Consider the following 22,783-nt stretch of genomic DNA (forward strand, 5'->3'; position numbering starts at 1 on the left):
TTTTGCAGATGGCAGCAGTAGGAGTAGGTTTTAGCGAGGGCCCGGATACAATGCCAGGAGATCTAGGAGTCTGCAGCTCCCCCTGCTCCCGGGAGAGAAAAAAGGCCCAATCTTGGCCCCGTGGCCCTTAGGACCACGTGCTGTCAGTTGTCTGCTGCTTCATCAGTCACCCACAGAAAACTAATTCAGAAATCCAATGGTTCTGAGCAAAGTGTGGCTTCTCACTCTGCCCAGAGCAGCACCTGCCGTGGGTCGGCCAGCAGGGAGGGAGAGACTGTAAGGGCAGTTTCTTTCATCAGCTCTATGGCATAGTTACTGTAAAAGATGATTTCTGCAGCAAGCTGTTCTCAATTTACTGAAGCAAGGCAGCCTGGCATAGTGGAGAGGATGGGGCTTTCAGCATGATAGAATCCAGAGCCAGTCCTGACATGTCCTGCCAGCAGCTGTGTGCACATTATGTCCCTTCTTCTCTCGGTCTTGACTTCCTCCATGGTGAAAGGTGCACAATGATCATGTCCTCTCCTATTTCTAAGGACGGTTAACAGGATAAAAATAGGCTACCTACTAAGAAAACGGTGAGCACACTACTGATACTATGCACTAGGTAGGAAGTGCATTACACCGTATCTCATACTCTTTTACATATTCATTAATATCATAAAGAAACACAGGAAGGAAAGGCCTCCAGCTCCCAGCACTAGTCCCCATCATCTCTCTCTTCCCCAGCCCTACAGATGACTAGGAGCAAATGTTATTGCCTTTGCCTAAACATTCTTCCCCCTCCAACCCCTTCCTCTTAACCTGGGGAACTCTTATTCATCCTTCAAGTCCTCCAGCCCAAGCATCTCTATCTGGGACATGCCTCCCCTAAATCCCCATGGCAAGCACCCTTCTTTGGCCTCTGGCTTGAATATTACACCTTGCTCTGTAATAGCCTTCTCCTGCTACCCTCCGCCGGAGCACCCTATGTCACCCATATCTGTGTTCCTGGAGCCCAGCATGGAGTCTGGCACTTTGTTACTTTTGGCTGAATGAAAACATGAATGTGTTTCATGGAACACATAAGTGTCCTGTGGCCCATGGAGTCTCCAGCTTGGCAACTGCTGTTCAAATGCAAGCCACTGTTAAGAAAGGCATCCCTGGGGCCAGGCACAGTGGCTCACGCCTGTAATCCCAGCACTTTGGGAGGCTAAGGAGGGTGGATCGAGAGGTCAGGAGTTTGAGACCAGCCTGGCCAACATAGTGAACCCCATCTCTACTAAAAAAAAATACGAAAATTAGCTGGGCATGGTGGCAGGTGCTTATAGTCCCAGCTACTTGGGAGGCTGAGGCAGGAGAATTGCTTGAACCCAGGAGGTGGAGGTTGCAGTGAGCCGAGATCATGCCACTGCACTCCAGCCTGGGCAACAGAGCAAGACTGTGATTGAAAAAAAAAAAGGCATCCCCTTGGAATCAAAGGTAGAAATTATGTTTGCAGACAGGCTTTAAACAGCTCTTCCCAAGTGTTACTAATGTGGCTCCGTCATCTGGGGATCTCCTTAGAGTGCAGCTTCTCTCTCCCTGGGCAGGTCTGGGGTGGAGCCTGAGAGCTGTATCTCCTCCTTCCAGTGATGCTGATGCTTCTGGCTCATGGGCTACACCCTGAGTGGCAAGTCTTGAAAACACAGAGGCATCTGAAACACAACACTTCTAAGCTGGTGCTTTTTTCCCTTTTAAAAATTGAATTTTAGTAGCTAGCATGAAAATGTTTCTAGGCTACAGGGAGGAAAAGGAGTCTTATGATGAGAAGTGATTTTAAGAAGCAGAGGAGCTCCACAGAGAAGAGAAGGAACAGGCAGAGGCCTCACCCATTCAAAGCACAGCACGAGAAAACCTCCCTGAAAACACCCATGGCTCCTGACAGTGCTGACACATAGGCTGTCAGATGCAAGCACAGCTTCATAGCTTTGCTGGAAACAAGAGCTGAGTCACGTACCTGTTTGTCTGCAGCTTTATATATGAGTTGGGCGACATTAATATTTGTTCTGCTTCTATTTCAGGGTTGAGCAGCTGCAGCTTCTCAAACACCTGCAAGAGAGGGCAAGTTTCACTTCTGATGGGGCACTGGAGTCACCTCCAGGCCAGGTGTCTGCTTCTATCCTATCAGCAAGAGCTGAGGAGGGGAGCAGAGATGAGAAAAGCAGCTTTCTTGCCTGTCAGGGCACTGGTGACATGATGGGAAGGGCTGACCTTTAAGAGGCCAAAGGTGTAGCCGGGTGCAGCAGCTCAGCCTAGGCTACACAGCAAATCCCCAATCTCTACAAAATAATTTTAAGAGTCAGCCAGGGATGGTAGCGTGCAACTGTAGTCCTAGCTACTTGGGAGGCTAAGGCTTGCACTCCAGCCTGAGTGACAGAGCGAGACCCTATCTCATCAAAAAAAAAAAAAAAAAAAAAGAGGCCAAAGGCAGGCAGGCTCACATTCATGCAACCTAATGGAAGCTCCTTCAAGGAGCCTGGAAACACAGGCCTCTCCCTCTGTGTCCAGTGAGAGAGAACTTTACCTGCCAGGACGTGAGCTCAGAGGGGTAGCATGCACAACTCCAGTGCTGGGGTCTTGCTCAGGATAACTCTGCCAGGACTGAGCCTGGGCAAGGAGCCACCTAACTGCTCCTTCCTCTCACAGAGACATCTTGTTCCTCACTGCCACCGACTCAGAACACCCACTGTTCCACCTCTCAGGCCCCTCTGGCTACGTTCTTGCAGGATCCACACAGACACATGTAGGGGCCTGGCGAGGAGCTCAGTCTAGCAGATGATCAACCTCTTGATGTCGGCTCAGATCTGATCCTGGGAAGCCCAGGCGTTCTGAGGCCCTGGTGGCTTCCCAAGACCATGGCCTCAACACCTACCTGGGAACTCCAGACCTCTTCTCTGCAAGACTTCAGATGTGTCCACCACCTGTATAAGTCCCCTCTCTAAGGCCCCTTGGGGCTGTTGCCTCCGAGGCCTCCCAGCCTGACCCAGGGGCAGTCACTCACTGGCCGGTGAAGCTGTACCAAGCTCCCCACTGGCCTCTGAGCAAATCAGCTAGTTGCGCCTCGGGCCTGAGCCCTGGGCCTATGGCCGGTATCATTGGATCTGATGGGTGAGTCTCCAAATGAAACTGGCCCTGATTCCGTTCCTCCTAGCTCCTCTGTGCTCTGTCCACATAAGCCTAGATTTCCTTGTGTGTAACATGGTCACAACTAACACCCTCTCCATGCCTGTCTTGAGAGTTGAGGAGTCCATATGAGGTGCTGGGTGGGACAGCACTTCCCGAATGGTGAGAAACAACAGGGAGTGGTGGGGCCTGCGGCAAACTGGAGAGCGTATCTATAACATAGTCGAGGTTGCTTCTCATCGTCTGCTGATTTTGCTGGGGCAGACACCGTATCTTTAGGACATGCCACATCTCATATTTTTACGTAGAATCTTCCTATCTTTACATGACAGCAAGTAAAAGCTGTCTCAAAGGCCTGAATGAGCCAAATAAAACACATGTGTAGGCTGGATCCAGATTTCCTAGTTTCTGATTTACTCAAACTCCACTTGCTGTCAGATAGGAAAACAGAGGCACAGAGCTGTCAAGTGACCCAAATGAGGTCACAGAATTTAGAAGCTGCAAAGCCCTGACTTTAATTCCATGATAGGCTCCAGAACTTACTTCCTTTTAACAAAGAAAAACATGTATTTGGTGAGTGTAGGGATGTTGTGTGTATCTGTGTGTCTGTATATATGTATATGTATGCATGTCTTCATGTATGTGTGTGCATGTATAATGTGTGTGTGCAGGCAGGGGTGAGGGGTTGGCAAATAGGTGGGTTTTTGTTTTTTGTGGGTATTTCTTTCTTGAAAAATTTGCTTCTTTTCCCCGATCAGGCACGTTCTTGAGTTAGACATAGTTTATTTCTTCTTGAGGCAAAGATAGTTTCTTATCTCAGGACATGTGGGGGATATTTTTTGTTTTACTTTACAGCTTAGGAGGACCCAGGGGGCAACTGAAGTCCAAAGGAGCAGAAAGAAGCACTTGAAGACAAAAATGCTCTTCAGAGCCAACTTGCTAAGTTCCCACCTTGCAGAGGGGCCCAGAGGGGCAGGAACTCACCCAGGGCCCATCCTGTAAGTAGCAGGGACAGCTGGACACAGACCCAGGGCTATACCCCAGGCAGAAGAGCCACTGGACTCAGTCCTGACCCCATGGCTCTGAATAAGGCCCCTCCCTCTCTGAGGCTGTTTTCCAAATGCAGACAGGCCTGTTTCCCCAGGCCTCTTGAGACCATCCCTCACTCACCATGACCTTGACCCTCCCTGCCTCAAGGGTATCATCAGCAGGTGGCAGCCCCTACCCCACAGGCTTCAACTGAGGGCCAGAGGTGGCAATACTGAAAAGCATGCAAGAGCACCCAGCCTGTTGGGTGCTCTATGCATGTTAAATAAATACAGATAATTAAATTAATTGCCACTCAGACACAGTGAGCCCAAGCTCAGAATTCTTTGCTCTTTTTGTCACATATCAAGTGAGTTCCCACCTCCAGGCCTTTGCCAGCCTCTCCAATCCTGAAACATCATTCCTCTGTGAAGCCTTCACTTGGACCCAGCTCTGGGCTCCCACAGCACCAGTCACACCCGGACCATCACCCCACTGCGATGGGCCACTGTCACCCCCACAGACTGAGAGCTTCTCAGGCCTCCCTCAGCCCCTGCCCACTTCCTCTCCCCCTGCCCTGTTGCCTGTCCACCTGCCTCCTACCTGGACTTGGATCTCATCTGAGAGTTCTCTGGCCAGGCCATACAGCTGCCCTGAGGTGGGGTCCACAGCCTTGACCACTACCCTCAGCCCGGTCCGGCCTTTTACCCGGCCAAGCACGTTCATGGCAAAGTTGTACTGTGATGGGAGTCGGATCAACGCCTGGGAAGACATCAAACACGTTTTCAGGGGTGAGGCCCGGGTCCCTGTGTCCTCAAAAAGGTAGAGCTGGACAGCAGCCCCAGACCCCCCTGTTCTCAAAGGCCCTGCCTTCATGCCTGGGTTGGGTTTGCTGACCCCAGAGCTGTGCAGACCTGGCTTCACCAGCATGGGCACATGGGCTCTGCCCTGCCTGCATCGCATAATGTGCACAGATGTGTCTGAAAAACACTAGGCCAGCCACCCATATAAGCCAGGGATCTTCATGACAGGATGTCCCTCAGCCTTCAGTCCGTGTAGATCACCTAGAGTTATGCTGGGTTTTGCAGCATGTCCCTGCAGACTGCTCCATTTTGGGATATCTGTTAATAAGTCTCATTACCTGTGTTTCGTGGGTGCAATCTAGGGGAGCCCCCCAGCCACCAGGGACAGGACCTTGTTCCCACTGGATAGGGTGGGGAGGCATTCATCCTATACTAGATGAGCTTTGGGTACCCTCTTTTCATGCCTCCATCCCCACTGTCCCTGGATCAGACTGGAAGTAACCTTTCAAGCCACCCTCTGCTTGGGTCCTGTGTGCCCAAGGCCCACCTGGCTTTGAGCCTGGAGTGGAGTGCCCAGTCCCATTTCCCCACTGGCTTGCTGGGCAACCCTGCACAAGTCCCTTCCTGTTTCTGGCCTCAGTTAACACAAAAAAGGACTTAGTAGGTTCTCCATGGCACCTTCCAGCTCTGACATCTCAGGAGAAGCCAAGGCCCCTCGCTGGGCTAAGGGAAGGGGAGTTTGGGATAAACCAGGAGAAACCGAGGGCTGCAAGGCATAATCTCAGAAAATGGTCAGAAGCTGCAGACGCTGATCTCCCAGGACTTGTGTCACTTCCCTACACTGCCGCTTCTGTTAGGAGAGCTACCTACTCACCCCATCTGCGTGGTTAGCGCTTGGGACAAGGGAATCCCGATGAGCCTCGGGAGAGGGCAGAAAGTGGGAGGGCCTCTATGGGTGTGAGGGCGGGGACTTACTCTGAGACAATATGGTGGGAACCCTCCCTGCCCCTCGGGGTGCTGGTCTGGGATGGGGTGGGAGGTGGGCTCTGGGCAGGTGGTTACCTACCTCATGGTGCCGCCCTCGGAGGTCCAGGACATCCCTCTTGGTGACAGACCAGTGGAAGGTCAGGCCTGGCACGGCATTGCCAAAGGAGAAAGGGTTCTGGTGGTTGGTGATGCCGGTGACATAGACAGGCATCTAGGAGGAGAAGTCAGGCCTGGTGACTAGTGGGTCCCAGGACTGGGAATGTCCCCAGAAGCTCTGCTGCCTCCTTCAACCAGTGGGAGATGTACCCAATTCTTCCCCAACCAGAGACTGGTACGGCACAGGTTCGGGAGTTTGGATGATATACCAAATGAGCAAAGCAGAGGCGGGACTGTTTTCCCCATGTGGCCCTCCCCTGCAGCGGGCTGCGCCTCCGCATGGCCGAGGCTCATTTCTGGAAGGAGTCCCTGGAGCTCTAGGAGGCTGGGGGTTCCCCAGCAGTACAGCTCATACTGCCTCACACTGCTGGTTCCTCCAGGACCCTCTCTCCTAATCAAGCTGGGGTCCCTGCTCACAAGGCACACATGGGTGGAGTGCCTAGCTCCTTCAGTCTCTTATTTGCTGAGTTGGCCTGAGGGCACAGGGGGAACCAAGACAGCAAAAGGCCACAGCAGGTACTGTGCCAGGCTGCCCAGTCCACTCCCAGTGCCACTACTTCCTAGCTGTGTGGCCCTGGGCACAGGTCTTAAGCTTGCTGTGTGTTCAATTGTTCATCTGTGACATGTCAAGAGGATGGTTCTGACACCAGCCTCCCAGGGCTGCTATGAACACCAAACGGATTAATGTCCGAGACAGCACAGAGTGGACTAAGTGCCATAGTCACTGTGCTCCTCTTAGGAGCCTGGTGCTATTGGAGATGTGGGAAGGTGACAGGCTAGCAGGAAGCAGGCCTTCATCAGTGACTGCCATAGAGCAACAAAGGGTGTCTCCCTGGACGGGGACAGGTGGGAAACAGGCATAGCACCCCTAGATACCCAGGCCAAGCAAATGGAGGAGGTGGAGAAGCGCTCTATTCCGGCAATGGCTCTTTGGGAACCAGGATTCAGACCCCAGAAGGTCCCCCTAACCTGAGTGCCCGTCCTCATCCGCGTGATGGGGGCGCGGATCCTCACTGCCTGTAGCAGCAGCACCTCCACCTGCACGAGGTCCTGGGGAAAGAGCATGGTGCTCAGGTACAGGGCACGGGGATGCTGTGCTAGCCCCAGAGGTTTCAGGAAGGGAATCCTCTAGGGAACGAGGCTGTGGCTCAGAGTCCGTGGTAAGGAGGCCCCTCGGGATGCCTAGCACCATGCTCCTCTGCCCAGGGAGGCCTGGCTTTGTGGCCGTCTCACCCCACATGGGCCAGCCAGTCCTAGCCCGGTCCCCTGAGGCTGCTGCCCCATCTGATCCAGCTGTTTCAGGTGAGCACTGCAGACCTGGGGCCAGGGACTGGTGCCTGCTCTTCCTTAGGCCTGGTGGCCCCCAAGCAACAGGTCTCCAGACCCTCCCAACCCCAAATCCAGCTTGCCTATCTCTAGAGCTGGGTACAGGGACAAATGCAGGAGCCCTGTAGAGTCTGATCAGACCTTACAACATCCTTCATTCTGAACTCCACACTCCTATTAATCTGGCCAAAGACTAACTTTCCTGGCTTCTTCCTAGTGCTGCTGAGTCACGCTGAACTGAGGCTATTAAAACCCTTAGGCCCTTTGACATGTGCTCATGCTGAGCCCACCTTGTGAGCTTCGTGACTTGGGCTAATGCCTGGCACATAGTAGGTTCTTGATAAGCACTCATTCCCCTCCTTTCACTCATTCTTCTGTTCCATCTCCTCCTGTTAGTCCTGGCCTACCCTGTGGCCTTGGGGTGCTTGTTGTGTGACCTGGATTGGACAGATGGAACTGGAAGCAACTGACCAGAGTCACATTCCGGACATGGACAAGGGGGCCCTAGATGACACCCCAGCCTGCCTGGGCTAAAGAAGATGCCTTTCAGATAGGGCTGGTGGTGCAGCCCCTCTACCTGCCAGGGACCACCAGGGCCTTTCCCCAGTACCTCCTCAACCTGCCAGAGGGGGAACCTAGAGGGAAGGGTGCCCACCCAGCAAGGTTAGACCACAAAGACAAGGAATAAGCAGGGCCCCTCTGGTTGAATTTCTAGCCAGCTGTCCTTCACCTACACCCTCGGGAGGAGATATATCAGCCAGTTCCTGAGGCCACAATCCTTTGTAGAGAAAAAAAACAGAAGGCCTCCTGTGGTCCTGAATGTGATGCTCCAGGAAGCCTATCTGAACCCTGCCCCATCCCAGGATAAATTTTAACATCCCTAAGCTTTCTCTTTGTCTTCAGAATTGACACACTGGGAAAAGGAGTAAATCAGTGAATTCAATGATGGATCAAAGTCAGTCTCTGAGAATGAGGACTTCCCTGAATCCCCTCTAGGGCGGTACACTCCCCAGCTCCCAGGGTGCTGTGTTTATAGGCTCTGAACTCAGGTTGCTGAAAACCCTGTACCGAAAGGAGCAGTGGGAAGGGCTAGAAGACTCAGCCTGGAGAACAGCAACCTCTGGGGGTCTGGGTGCTCCCATATCAGCAGGGCTGTCCTGCATCAGGGTCCTTGGCAGGGACTGCACACCCAGGAGGCAGAAGCAGCACCCTTAGAGAGGGGTGGTCCTCAGAGGTAGAATCCAAACACAGTAAAGAGGCTTCTGTCCCAGGCATAGCTGTCTGGGGAAGCAGTGGGCCCATCACCAGAGCTGGCCGTCCCAGGGGGTTTGGATAGTGCCAGTCTCCAATAGCACTTCTGTTACCTGAGAGATGATGACCACCTTGCCAGTCTCTGCATCCACTGCCTGCACGAGCCCTGATACAGTGCCATTCCCGACAGCGAGGCCTCGTACCAGCCCGGCAGCACTCACCAGCGCAACGCTCTCATTGCTGATGGAGAAAAGGATGTTGGACTGAGGCTGGGGGCCTCCCTCGGAAGTGACCTAGGCAGGAAGCGAACAGAGACACATCAGTGCCCGTCATGCCAGGCAGCCCACATCTCCCACTAGGAGAGCCAGGGCCCCAGTGCAGGCAGCTTCTGCCTTCTCCCAGTCACTGCGTGCAGGGCCAGAGGCGGTGTGCCTGGAACCAGGTGGTGGCCTGCACTGGGGCTGGAGCAGGACATGGCCTCTTGGATCTTACCTGCATTGTAGCCCCGATAAGCAGTGTCACCTTCCTGGGCATCAGCCTGAACGGGGGAAAGACCTGTGGGGAGACAGGAGAGAAAGGACTGCTGTGCCCCAAGCTCCCAGCGCCAAGCATAACTCACATGCTACATGTTTCATGAGAGAAAAACCTGGGGCATGGACATCCACTCCTCTGTGAGCAGTGACCAGTAGGGCCCAGGGTTCTGGGCCAATGCTGGGGGCTGTCTCCCAGCCACTGGTCAAGGCTCCCTGGTTCTCTGGGGTTTGTTTTGCTGTTTGTGACTGTGCTTCACTTTCCCTAGAAGCTAAACCCCACAAGCTTGGAGGGAAGGCAGCTGAACCATCCCCTCAGAGTGGGGGTTCTCAGTGTGTGGTCACTGACCAGCAATGTCAGCAGCACCCGGGGAGACATTAGCAATGCATACCCTCCAGCCACCTGGCCTACGGAGCCAGAGGTGGCCCCACTGTCTGCATCCTAGCATGCCCTCCGGATTAGCATGGGAGGAGACCAGAGACGCCAGTGCCACTCTGTGGAGCAGGCGAAGCCCCCACCTGCTCCTCCTGCAACCTCTACAAGTGCACACCTGGCAGGAGTAGGTGAGTGAGTGCAGGGTTGGCCAGGGTGCTACTTGTTGGGAGTATCAGTCTCTGCAGCTGTGCTACTGATGGACAGAAACACAGTGAAATCCCATCTTTACTAAAAATACAAAAAAATTAGCTGGGCATGGTGGCAGGTGCCTGTAATCTCAGCCACTTGGGAGGCTAAGGCAGGGGAATCTCTTGAACCCAGGAGGCAGAGGTTGCAGTGAGCCAAGATTGCATCACTGTACTCCAACCTGGGCAACAAGAGTGAAACTGTCTCCAAAAAAAAAAAAAAAAAAGAAAAGAAAAAAAAAAAGGAACGAATTTTTCATCACCAGGAGAAGAAAGATATATATCCATCAAGAGACATAGATGGCACCACCTGCTTGAATCACAGATTAATGACGCTCACCAGCCCCCATATGGCCCAGACACAGGGAGGATGCTTGCAGGGCTGATTTAATGTTGCTTCTGTGAATAGACTTGGAACGATGCCTGGGTCACAACTGCTGTAGCCTGTGGTTGCAGTGGGGCTCCTGTCATAACCTAACACCCCAAGACAGCCGCATACCACATACAAAGCCAGTGCGGGGACCTCAGAGCTCCCCTCATCCAGGAATCACCTACTTCAGGAGTTCCCTTTATGACACCTCTGCTCGCAGAGCCCCCATGATAGGCGCCCACTGCCCTCGGAGCCCCTGTTCTAAGGCTCAGAGCCAATGGTTAAGGAGTTCTTCCACACATGAGCCAGCATCTATCTAAGCTTCCGCCCAGTCAGTGCTTTCTGGGAATGGTCCTGATATGTCCCCTTGCCATGTGATGAGGCATAGCCCTTCTCTGAGCCACACAGTCCCCTCATGTCACATAAAAAAGTAAAGTCACTTAGCCCCCGCTCCCTCTGGTTCTGCTTTGCTGCCTCCAAGATCCTGGAGCTAGTGACAGCTACCTTTTGATGAGAGAACATTGCTGGACACAGACTTTTATATGGCTTCTCCATAGCAGCTTTCTGAACTGTGACAATAATTCCCAGCCTATCATTATACAGACACCCCCAACCCCCAGCACTGAGTGGATCCCATGTGGTGTGGGAAGAACCCGTCTTACTTCAATCTGTTGTGGGGCTGAGGTGATTCTCTGTCCGGCTTTATCGGTCACACTTGCGGTTAAACTGGTCTGGCCAATGGCCACACCGTGGACAAGAAATGTGGCAGTATAGTTGTCAAGGGCTTCATCGAGGGCCCTGAAACAGAGGGAAGGGCTGGGAATTCTCTGACACCAACCCGTGGGAAAAGCTGCAGTTGGGGTCAGCAGACTCTGAGGTGCCTTCCTCTGACCCCCAGGAGGACTCACACCAATGTGATGATCGGGGAGGCTGCTCGGAGCTTCAGGTCCATAAAGGGGAAGTATTTGGTCAGGAAAGGCTTCCTGTGCAAGTCCAGCACACGGATGTACGCCTTCACTGATTTCCCAATCTCCACCTGCATCATGGGGACAGAGGTTCAAGGGTGGCCTCCAAAAGACCAATCCTACTACCTATGGTGCCCCAGGACTTTCTGAGATAGCATCACCAACCTCACCCCACAGACCTGGGAATCAGGAGAGTCACCCAGTTTGACCTCTGGACTATCAGCCAGTCAGCAAATGAAAATTGATGAGGGGAAACTTGGGGATACTTAGAGGTATAAATTCCACTCCCTACTCTTAAATAATGAATATACTAATTAGGAAGATAAGACACTGCTTAGAATAGCGGCATCCAGTGGAACCTCAATAAAGGCTCACTAATTGAACAGCTCACACCTGGTAGTGTTTAACACAGTAAGAACCTTAGGAAATGGGAGTCAGAAATATACAGCAAAGAAACAGATAATTAGCAAACAGCAGTGGAAATAAGATTATAGGAGGAGTTTGTGAGGCAGGGTAGAGCATATTAGCTTCTTAAGGTGCCTAAGCTACATGAACACTCCCATTTTAATTACCAGCCCTTCTATCCACTCAGGAACCTGACCACAACCCTATGGAAGCCTAGCTTCAGTCACCTCAGACATCTGGAGTAATAAAAATTCCCTATTGGTGTGAAAGATAAACAGAGATCTCTTCCTTGTCTTTTTGCAATGGCACTTGGCACAGTTGTACTCACTTGCCACGGAAACCCAAAAACCCAAAACCTATATTCTGGGAAGAAAATCCATGCTCAGCAAGGCATGTGCCTGACTGGCTAATAACCTACACCAGCCAGAAGACATGAATTCTCAGGTCATGGCTAATTTAGAGGCAACTTCAAGCAGCCGAATGGGGATGTCACCTGGGATGAAGTCCTTTATTGAAAGGACTCTGTACCCTCCACAGGGAGCAAAGGAGATGGGAGACAGTTCTGCAAGCTTACAGGGGGAGGGATGCAGACCCTAGGAGCAAAAGCAACAGTCATGGGGAACATTCCTCCCATAGCCACCTCGCTCCCAGTTCCTGCAGGTCAGCTGAGGGGTACCCATCATGAAGCTTCCACTGACCTTGTCAACCACACGGATGTACAGCTCCTGAATGTCTGACACGTAAACGACAGCCTTGGCTGGGGCCGGGAAGACAAGGCACAAGTCATGGATCATGATGGTGGATGAGCCCGGGAGCAAAGGGTGCACCTGCAAGATTGGGGCAGGGGTAGAGGGGCGGGTGCTGGGTTATGTGGCTGCAGGGCCCTCCTCTTCTCAGGTCCGTGAGCAGTGCCTTGCCCTCAGCACCAGCCTATTACCTCATGGGATGCCAGTGGCAGAGCCCACCAGGCTAGCACTGGGAAGCAGTGGACAAGGGAAATTATACCCCCAAATAGTACCTTTCCAACCTCTAGGCATGAGCCCCACTGCTGGCCAGGGGATGGGCTTGGGATGTAACACGTTAATGCCGGGCTGGATCTCACAGAGCATTGATCTCCACTTTGCATATTTTACAAAGAAAAGAAAATGGAAGCTGCTCCAAAGGGGGCAATAAGCAACTTTGGGAGGTGCAGCAACTTGAGGGCAGAGTGAGGATGCAGTCCCAGGACACCACATCCCGAGCTGGCCATTTGTTGCTGCAGCCCTTGTGAAACCACATGTCAGGAGCTGGCAGAAACGAGGCAGATGCTTCCCATTAGCAGCTTGCACAGGAAGTCCGAAACAGACGGACTGAACTGTAGGGGCTGGGAGTGGCCCACAAAGCCACCTCAGCGTGAGCTCTGTACAAATCGTGCATCTCGCTCATCTTCGTGTCTCCTCACAGCCCCAGCTCTGTGTAAAGCAGTGACTGCCAAGGCATTGTGTATGAATGAACAAATCAGAGCTAGTGTTTTCCAGCCTTTTCACTGCCAAAGACTCTTTTAACATTTATTTATTTTATTATTTTTAGAGACAAGGTCTCACTCTGTCCCCAAGGCTGGAGTGCAGTGATGGGATCACAGCTCACTACAACTTCTGGGCTCAAGGCAAGAGCCCACTTTTTAATCCTTTTCTCTCTACCTGCTTTTAAGAATTCTACCTTCAAGACTCTCTCTCCAAGAAAGTACATCACAATCACTCTTTCATACTGCAAAAGATGGGCATTCACACATGTACGGTGTCCGTTGATGATGGACTTCACACAGACTGTCTTGCTGCTTAGGCGTGTATTTCCCCCTGGGGGGGTCCTGGAGCTGGGCAGCCAGGGACAGGCCATGGAGCTGGTGGCTGAGTCTACCTGGTTGCCCCACTCCTCTAACTGGCTTTGTTGCTTGCTCTTTGTGGTCTCATATTCACAGGGTGGGGAGCAAGGGGTTTTAAAGTAAGCACTTCAGGGTTTGCAAAGCTAGAGTTTCAATATTAAGAACCTACCAAAAAATATAATAAAAATAATAATAATGTTTCTGACCCAAAGGAGACAACCAAACAGGATCATATCACACCCAGGTGAAAACCCTTCAACAGCTGTCCAGTGCTCTGAGAGTGAGCCCAAAGCCTTAGTATGCCCTGTAAAGCCTGGCATGGCCAGGCCCCTGCCTCTGCTCCAGATTCCATGCACATCACACTCCTCCACCCTTATGCTTATGCTCCAGCCATGGGGGCCTTCTCTCCTACTCACACAGCCAGCTAGCTGCTGCCTGCCTGCCTCCGGGCCTCACAGCCCACCTTAAAGACCTGGACTCTTTCCCCAGCCTCCACCTGCTGGCTCCAAGTCATCCTTCAGGCACAGATCCAGGGTCCTTCCTCAGAACAGTCTTCCCTCATCCAGGTCAGCTCCTCCAGTGCCTCTGCTCCCTTATCCCGGCGGCTGGACTTACTATGTGCCATAAGTGTTGATGGCTCCACAGTGCACTTGGTCTTCCCCTCCAGGCTGTTCCCAGCACTCACATACCCTTGGGACTCAGTCCCACATCTGGTACAGCCTAGCTCCCTATGCACGTCTTGAATGGATGAAGATCCAGGGCCGCTGCTCTAAGTAATTCTAGATAAGGTAATGGAATCTGGTGCTCCAGCCTGTTCAGCTTTACAGAGTAAAACCAGCTTTGATAAGACTTGGAAAATTTGAAAACTGCCGCAAACCTCATGAATCTTCACTTATTTGGAAAGTGTTGATTCTGGTCCAACCTCTTAAATGTGCAAATGAGGAAACTGAGGCCCAGATGATGAGACTGGGATGTGGTTTTGAAAAAGCAGAGCTGGGGACAGAACCAGATACCTCAACTCCCAGTTTAGGGTCCTCCCCCAACTCTCCACTTCCCAGGGGAATGGGGCTGGATGTCTCCTAGAGCCAGAATGGAACTAGGGGCTGGGGAGGCAGAGAGTGGACAAAAGCAAAGGCCAAGCTGAGAAAGGCCGAGGCCCATGGCTGGCTGGGGGCATGGAAGATCAATAAGCTGGCCTGAGCTGCATACACCACCCATGTAATGAGTACATTAATACAGACAAAAGCATGCCTGGGTTATTCCACACAATTATAGTAGATTAATAAAGATCCCAGAATGGATGTCATGCTTATACTCCAAAACAATAGCTTTGTGACTCAAGACATCGCCACATGAGCCTGGTGTCAATATGGGCTGAGGAGAGGGGTCCAGGAGCCATCAGGTCTCTGGTTTTGCTGGGGCTGATTCTCCCCAGGTTATTACATTTCTCTCAAAGAAAACTCAATGAAAAATTACAGAGAGTAATGAGAACTTTCTTTGAGGACCCAATTTAAGGCTCCAACCTGAAATTCCTACAAAAGTTACTGCTGTCAGGAGTGGGCAGGTCCTCCACAATGTGAAGAAATTCCACGGTACTCCAACTGCAGAGCCCCATGAAGGGAAACACAGGGCAATGCAGAGAAGGGCTTTTTCTCTTTTTCTTCTTCAGAAGAACCATCTTGCACATTTTAAACAAAGACATAAAATGGCAGTAGGGAAATCAATTGCTCTTCCACTCGATTTCCCAAGGGATGGACATCTGGCCATCATCTCAAAGCCTGGCCTGCCCCTCAGGCTGGTGCAATAGCTAAATGCACTCCATAGCAATGCTGTAAGGGGGCACCCACCAGGCCTGGTTAATGGAGGGCACTTGGCTGCTAGCTGGTGGCAAAGTGGGACCTGCACCCACTCCTAACTGCACCGTGCATGCAGCTCACACCATACAGCTTCTCCGTGCATTCTGGATAAACCTGCTTCCTGATTGACACACAGGAGAACGTTTGCAAGGAGAAGGAGGTGGTGGTTAATGCCCAAAATGAATTCTAATTTCTAAGTGTTGAAGGTGCCACTTGAGAACATCGTGAAACACCGAGCCAAGGGGAAAGTCCTGTCATCAAGTCAGAGATGACAAATGCGTCATTGCTCATTAAGATGCTGAGTGCAGCCAGAGGCAGCTCTGCGCACGTGGGGGCTGAAACTGTCACATACCTCAGAGCTTGCCAGGCCCCACGGCTCTGCCTGCATCATCTCGGCCCCCACTTCCTGGAGCCCTGATCACATTTTAGTCTTGTCCCTGACAGGTGGTGACTGCAGGGGAGAAGGGACCCTGCAGCTATTTCTGAACATCACCGGAGCCATCAGCTTCCATTTCCTGGAGGCTGCTTGTCAATGTCACGTGATGGGCCAGAATGTGCCATGTGAGTGTGCCCCTGATTACTCACCCTCAAGGCCAGCAGGGAGGACCTAAGCTCACACGAAAATCACAGGTAGTGTGGCCCTGGCCTGGGCGCTGGATGACACTTCACACAGGGACCCAATCAGCCCTGTGACCTTCCCAAGAGCGAGGGCTGGGGACATGTACCAGTGTCCACAGATCAGTCTCAGGGAAACAGAGGATGCAGCTGACTTCAGACACCACAGCTGCCACCCACTCCCCCCTCATTCCAGATATGTGTCCTCACCTGAACAATGGCTCCATGACTGGCTGCACCTCAAAGGACCCAGGAGATGGAGAGACACAACTGTGGCTCACAGGACCCAGGAGATGGAGAGACACAGCCGCAGCTCATAGGAGCCACCTCCAACCCCACTTCATTCCCTCCTGAATCGGCATCACCCAGCACAGCACAGCACCTGGCACATGACAGGCACTCCAGCATCACTGAATGCACGAGTTAATGAAACGTGTAAAGCGCCTAGCAGGTTCCTTCCCCTGCTTTGGTCATCTCATGGGTTCTGCCTGGAGGACTTGTTTGAAACGTAAAGAATTGTTGAGAAGAAGGAAATCTAGGTTTATATAGAATAAACATGCCTATGTGCAAACCAGCAGAAAATAAAATAAGACCCTAATAGAGCATTTTGGGGCTGTGTGAGCCCCAGAGAGCCCACCAGAGATACTCCGAAGCCACACATGCCCGCAAGCCATCCTTATGTTTCAAATGTGTATCAATAAGAAGGAAAGAAACCCTTTCTGTGAGCTAACTGGGGAGTGCTGAGGGCTTGTCTGTCTCTGTGCTGCTGCTCAGCAGCTGGAAAAAGCCACAACCACAACCATCCCTCGGAAACAGCCGCCTGCAACCGTTGCTGAAGCAACCAGGACGTGCTGCTGACATCAGTGCTCCCTGGAAAATTCCTCCCCCATGCTTCTGAAGAGACCAGAGGAACCAGAGCCTAATTTCCACTTGGAGTTGCGAGGATCTTTGGCATAAGCCCAAAATGAAGGGAGGTGAAGACCCCAGTGGGCAGGCCACCTCCATGTAAGGAAACTTCTGGATCAGAGAAGTTCACAAGGCCTGCTGTATGGGCTGCTGCTTGCCATAAGGGAGACTCGTCCCAGATCCTGCCTGCAATTGGCACTCTGTGCCACTCAACTAGCCCAGGGGCCAGTCTACAATCCAGAGAGAGTGCCAGAGCTCTCCTGTGGCCACCTGTAAAACAGAACTGCAGAGGCACTCTTAGAATCGCAGCATTTTAGGATTCAACAGGGGTTTAAAGGTCTCCTGGGATGACTTGACTCCCATGCTGGAATCCCACCTTAAGTCTTTAAGACAAGCATCCCAGCTTCTGCTCAAATGCCTCCAAAGACAGGGAGCTCACTACTTAGAGACAGCCTAGTCCATCACTGACCTCTAGGAACTCACAAGTCTACCCTCAAGGCTTGCAAAACGTGATAGGTGCAAGGTAAATGTGAATGAGTAGGTGTCCCGGTTTCACTGGCACTGTACACATTTTCCCTAACTTTCTTGGTAATGAGGAAGTTTTTATTAATATCGAAAAGCAAATAAAACAAGGCATATGTCAAGCAGCCAGAGTTAAGATGTGAGGTTCTCCTCACTGGCATGGCTGGAAGAAGAGCTGGGGAATTATTCTTTCTTCTATGAGGGGATAAGAATGCTTAGGGGACACTGCCTGTGGTCTCAGGCTCCTCGCCTCCTCCAGGTCCTCCAACCACATGCCTGTTCCCAGGTGCTGAGGGCATCCTGCCATCCAAGGGTCTGCCTCTGAGAAGAACAGGAACAGCGGGACTCCCTCCCCCTCCCTGAGGGACAGGGCTGAGAAAATGTCTTCTCTACAAGACAGCTGGAGACCAAGGTCAAACACTGAAGGAAGGTTTTCAAAAACATCCCAAACACCAAACAACAAAACTGAACTTAAAAACTTTTTAAACGGCCAGGTGCAGTGGCTCACGCCTGTAACCCCAGCACTTTGGGAGGCCGAGGCGGGTGAATCACGAGGTCAAGAGATCGAGACCATCCTGGTCAACATGGTGAAACCCTGTCTCTACTAAAAATACAAAAAATTAGCTGGGCACGGTGGTGTGTGCCTGTAATCCCAGCTACTCAGGAGGCTGAGGCAGGAGAATTGCCTGAACCCAGGAGGCGGAGGTTGCGGTGAGCCGAGATCGCGCCATTGCACTCCAGCCTGGGTAGTAAGAGCAAAACTCCGTCTCAAAAAAAAAAAAAACTTTTTAAACAAGGGATGTTTCACACAAAAACTATTTTCTCTTGAAAATCAGAAGCTCTTGCCTCACAGGCCCACACCCCTACACATCAAAAACCATCTGGAGGTGCCAGTTCTGCAGGACAGTGTAAGGAGGCCACAGACCTCCCCATGAAACACATACACAGCCGTTTAGAATCTCTGGGATGATTCCCAGGGCACCCAGCAAATGAAGAAGTGTTTATCCAAGAAAACCCACTAATGCCTGGGAAGAACGACAAGGGCCTGCGGTGTCTGAAATAAGATGCCCATCCTCCCTGACTCCTCAACCCCAGCGAGGGGTGGCTCTACTCCAGACTGGTTCCTCCAAGACTCCAGGGCTCCCTCACCCCCAGCTCTAGGAGGGGCAGTATGTCAGCTTTTCTTATCATGCCCCAGCTACTGCTTGCTGACGCTGAATCCCAGGAAACTGGGCTGAGAGGTGGAGGCTCTTGTCTTCCTCCCAAACCCCATTTGTAAGATGGAGGCTCTGCCTTGGGTGCAGCACCTGTGAGAATACTGGGGTCCAGCAGCCCTTCCCTGGCTCATGGGGTGGGGTTCCATGCAGAGAGAGGCCAGCCGAGGAACACTGGGGCGGTTGCCCCATTCACCAAGCGCCCAGCTCCTAACATACAGGTGTCACCAGACAGAGATGCACTAGTGTGACCAGCTCCATAGCTCTGGCTCAGAGTTTGCCTGGGAAAGCAGCAGGCAGAAAACAGAAAGTGTGAGTCACTCCCGAAGGAACTGACTTCACGTGCAACACAGCTCGAAGAAGTTCAAGCCTAAGCACACTCTCCAAAACAGTGGAGGTTGTGCTGAAATGCACCTGAAAGGCCCAGAGTCCCAGGCAGCGTGGGCTACACTGAGCCGGCAAGTCTGCCAGAGAGAAACAGAAACAGAGACAGCTGGGAAGAGCTGTCCTGGGGTCAGAACAAACCTTAAACATCTAGGGAAAGGGTCCCTTCAAAGGATCCTAAATATGATTGGACTGGGTTGTGTAGGAATGTGTGCCCCAGGGAATTACTGAAGATGATGGAGCAATCAGCCTCATTGGTGGAGCCTGACAGTTGAGTGGTCAGTGAAAGACAGTCCAGAAAAAGCCCTGCAAAGGCCACAATCACCCCAGAGTGACAAACGACATACCAAGGTATTGTTCCCTAAGAGCAATATCAGAGACTTCTTATTGGGGAAAAGAGGGAGGGGTGTGTGTGTGTGTGTGTGTGTGTGTGTGTGTGTCTTCAACAAAATAACACAGCCAGTTACTAAAGAAGTAAACAAGCAAAATAACAATAACAAGCAAGCTCCAGCGTGGGGATGGGGATCAGTACCCAGAGTTTCTATAGTACATTACCTAAAATGTCCAGTTTCCAACAACTATAGGACATTAAAAAAAAAAACAAAACAGGAAAATGTGACCCATACTCCAGGAAAAAGGCAGTGACAGAAACTGTCTGTAAGGGCTGCCAGAGATCAGATTCACCAGGCAAAGCATTCCAAAAAATGATGAAGGGAGTAAAGGAAGATTGGTAACAATGTCATAATCACAAAGAATATCAATAAAAACTTGAAGATGGACTTCTGCTTACATTAGCAACATGAAAAACAAAAAACTTAAAATACCATAATAAAAGCAGAAGAATCCTTCCAGTCATGAGCACAGCTAAGTCAATACTTGCAAGAATAGGGAGAGGGTCAAGAGAGAAACACAGGAAAATAGAAAAAGGTGAGACATCTTTTAAAAGCAATGTTCTTTATGGCTGTTATAGTGCTCCTTGTGGAATAATATTTTAATTTTAATTTTAATTAAAGGACTGATTGAAAGGAAACCATTCGGTAACTAATAGTTTGTGGACATGGAATAAGAATCACAAAGCTTTTATGAGAATGACTAAAGTTGTAGAATGAGTCAGAGAGTCAAAGACCTTGCTAATTATAGCTGATGTGATTAAGTGCCAGCTTTTTTTTTTTTTTTTAGAGACAGGGTCTAGGTTTCTCACTTAGGTCTATTGTCCAGGCTGGAGGATGACCACTGCTCAATGCACCCCTCAACCTCCTGGACTCAAGCAATCCTCCTGCCTCAGGTTCTTGTGTAGCTGGGACCACAGGCCTGTGCTACCTCGCTCAGCTAATTTTTGTTTTTTAAGTCGGAGTCTCATTGTGCCCCCACCCCCGCCCCAGCTAGAGTGCAATGGTGGGATCCCAGCTCACTGCAACCTCTGCCTCCCAGGTTCAAGCAATTCTCCTACCTCAGCCTCCCGAGTAGCTAGGCTTACAGACCCCCACCACCACACCTGACTCATTTTTGTATTTTTAGTAGAGACAGGGTTTCACCATATTGGCCAGGCTGGTCTTGAACTCCTGACTTCATGGTCCACCCACCTTGGCCCCCAAAAGTGCTGGGATTACAGGTGTGAGCCACTGCACACAGCCCCAGTTTTTTTATTTTTATTTATTTATTTTTTTAGAGATGGGGGTTTCACTATAGTATCCAGGCTGGTCTTTTGTTTTGTTTTTGAGACGGAGTTTCGCTCTTGTTACCCAGGCTGGAGTGCAATGGCGCGATCTCAGCTCACCGCAACCTCCGCCTCCTGGGCTCAGGCAATTCTCCTGCCTCAGCATCCCGAGTAGCTGGGATTACAGGCACGCACCACCATGCCCAGCTAATTTTTTGTATTTTTAGTAGAGACAGGGTTTCACCATGTTGACCAGGATGGTCTCGATCTCTTGACCTCGTGATTCACCCGCCTCGGCCTCCCAAAGTGCTGGGATTACAGGCATGAGCCACTGCACCCGGCCCCCAGGCTGGTCTTAAACTCCTTGGCTCAAGTGATCCTCCTGCCTCCACCTCCCAAAGTTCTGGAATTCCAAGTGTGAACCATTGCACCCAACCAACTGCCAGCTTTTAAAATAATAAATCGATTAATCACAACAACCCAGATGAGGAATGAAAACCAGCAGTGGGGACCAATGGCCCAAGCTTACCAGGGCGACACCCCTGGCCTCCTGGTAGGCCACCTTGACAACATCTGTAGTGCTGGTGTTGAGGAAGAAGTAACCCGAGCCTTCTCTGACACGGAGCTCTGCCTGCAGGAGACAGATGCAGGGAGAGTTGGGCCATATGTGGGAGGGCAAGGGGTCCCCGGTGGGTCTCTTCCAGGAAGGTGGCAGGGCAAGGGCTGTACCTGAACACCAGGGTGGTTGTAGATGGTCACCTCTTCTGGGCTCACCCTCACATCCTCCACCAAGATGAGCTCTATGGAGGCCGACACAGGCACCAGAGGGTCATGCTGAAGGGCAAGGGCAAGGCCATCAGATTCAGAAGGCCATGGTCAGGCTGCCCCTCAGGAAGAGCAGGCCCAAAGGCCCCAGGGCCTGGCCTTGCTGCTAGCCACATGCTCTGATATGCCCCTGGTGCTCCTGCGCCCAGCGGAAAGGCCACAGACCCTTTGAGGCCTCCCTTCAGCCTCCTGAGGTGCAGTGAGTTGCCAGCTCTTCCACTCCAGACTGAGGAGGGGGTTGGCAGCAGTCCCACTTAGAAGACATCATCCCAGCCCCCCCAGGCCTCAGTGGTGGGCAACTCACACACACGTCCTGCCTTTCAGGATCTCACAGCAAAGGCCCAGCTTTGGAGCGTGTGGTAGACACCACCACTGGGGTGGGGGATGGGGAGGCCACCAGTCAGGTCAGGCAGTGGGGGAGGGTCCCCTGGAAGAGTGGCCAAGGCTGGCTCATAAGACGACAAGTACAGCCCTCAACCCCTAGGGCGGCACATGACTCATTGAGCTCTGCTTCCCACCACATATCACACAAGGGAGCTACCCAGATCTGAGGCCCCCAGAGGGTCACATGTTTGAGCACCTCCTTGGGGCCACAGGTGTGCCTGTGCCAGGCACTCAGAGTACAGTAATCGCCCACAGGGAGAAGTGACTCCAATGCATGGATGCAAGAGCCAAGAGTGAGTTAATGATAGAAAGGTGTGCAGTGTGGGTGACAAGGACAAGGAGGCTGTCTGCAAGGGAGAGCAGCTCTCAGGGAGAAGAGATGGCAAGGGGAGGAAGCTGAGTGACTCAGCCATGGGGGGTGAAGTGGGGGTGTCAGGCCAACGAAAGGAAGTGTAAAGTCCTGGGGGAACATGTTGAGGTGTTCAGGCATCAGGCAGGAGCCATGACGCTCCCCCACTCCCAATCAAGAGATTCCTGGTGCCATTGAGGACTAAACCATCAGAGACAGGCACAGGTGTGCCCCTTCAGCAACCACCTCCCTCTAGGCTGGCCTCCCCAGTGCTGCCCCATAGGGCCCCAGACTCTTCCAAAGCTTGCTCCCAGGAGGGCAATAGAAGCACCTCATTCTGGCATTTAGGGACCCTGGGAATCCAGCCCGACCTTCCCCTTCTAGCCTGCACCTGCTGCCTCCACCTTATTCAAAACCTACGTTTCCTCGTGGCCATACCTCCCATGAGGTGGCTGTCATCCAGGAAGGGCTATTCTTGAGAAGCCCTTCCCATTCCCACCTCCAGTGTACCTATTGGTCCCTCTCCTGAGGTTCCCAAGAGGCTGGGGTCGGGGAGCAGCAGTTGAGCAGACAGTGGCTCAAGTCATTGTGACACTTGGTGGAGTTTAAGAAGAAGTAGGAGGCCTGCC

The 22,783-nt window shown here is 51.9% G+C and overlaps 1 protein-coding gene across 7 annotated transcripts in view; it reads right to left on the reverse strand.

Moving 5' to 3' along the window:
- NUP210 (nucleoporin 210) overlaps positions 1-22,783 on the reverse strand; it is a 143,049-nt gene that overhangs the window by 29,650 nt on the left and 90,616 nt on the right. For 5 of the 7 annotated variants that reach the window (XR_013527513.1, XM_078351692.1, XM_002807606.5 and 2 more), the window contains 11 exons: positions 21,326-21,430; positions 21,126-21,227; positions 12,280-12,408; positions 11,120-11,247; positions 10,874-11,009; positions 9,183-9,245; positions 8,804-8,983; positions 7,083-7,163; positions 6,037-6,168; positions 4,771-4,929; positions 1,976-2,067 (listed from right to left, as the gene is read on the reverse strand). Coding sequence is in view for 6 of the 7 variants with exons in the window: in XM_078351692.1 (XP_078207818.1) it covers positions 1,976-2,067; positions 4,771-4,929; positions 6,037-6,168; positions 7,083-7,163; positions 8,804-8,983; positions 9,183-9,245; positions 10,874-11,009; positions 11,120-11,247; positions 12,280-12,408; positions 21,126-21,227; positions 21,326-21,430 (1,307 nt within the window). In the remaining variant the exon portion in view is untranslated. The remainder of the gene's footprint in view (positions 1-1,975; positions 2,068-4,770; positions 4,930-6,036; positions 6,169-7,082; positions 7,164-8,803; positions 8,984-9,182; positions 9,246-10,873; positions 11,010-11,119; positions 11,248-12,279; positions 12,409-21,125; positions 21,228-21,325; positions 21,431-22,783) is intronic. The other 2 variants (XM_078351693.1, XM_035273724.3) reach the window with 1 other exon arrangement.

The sequence above is a fragment of the Callithrix jacchus genome, chromosome 15, assembly GCF_049354715.1.
Source record: "Callithrix jacchus isolate 240 chromosome 15, calJac240_pri, whole genome shotgun sequence".
Taxonomy (NCBI): domain Eukaryota; kingdom Metazoa; phylum Chordata; class Mammalia; order Primates; family Cebidae; genus Callithrix; species Callithrix jacchus.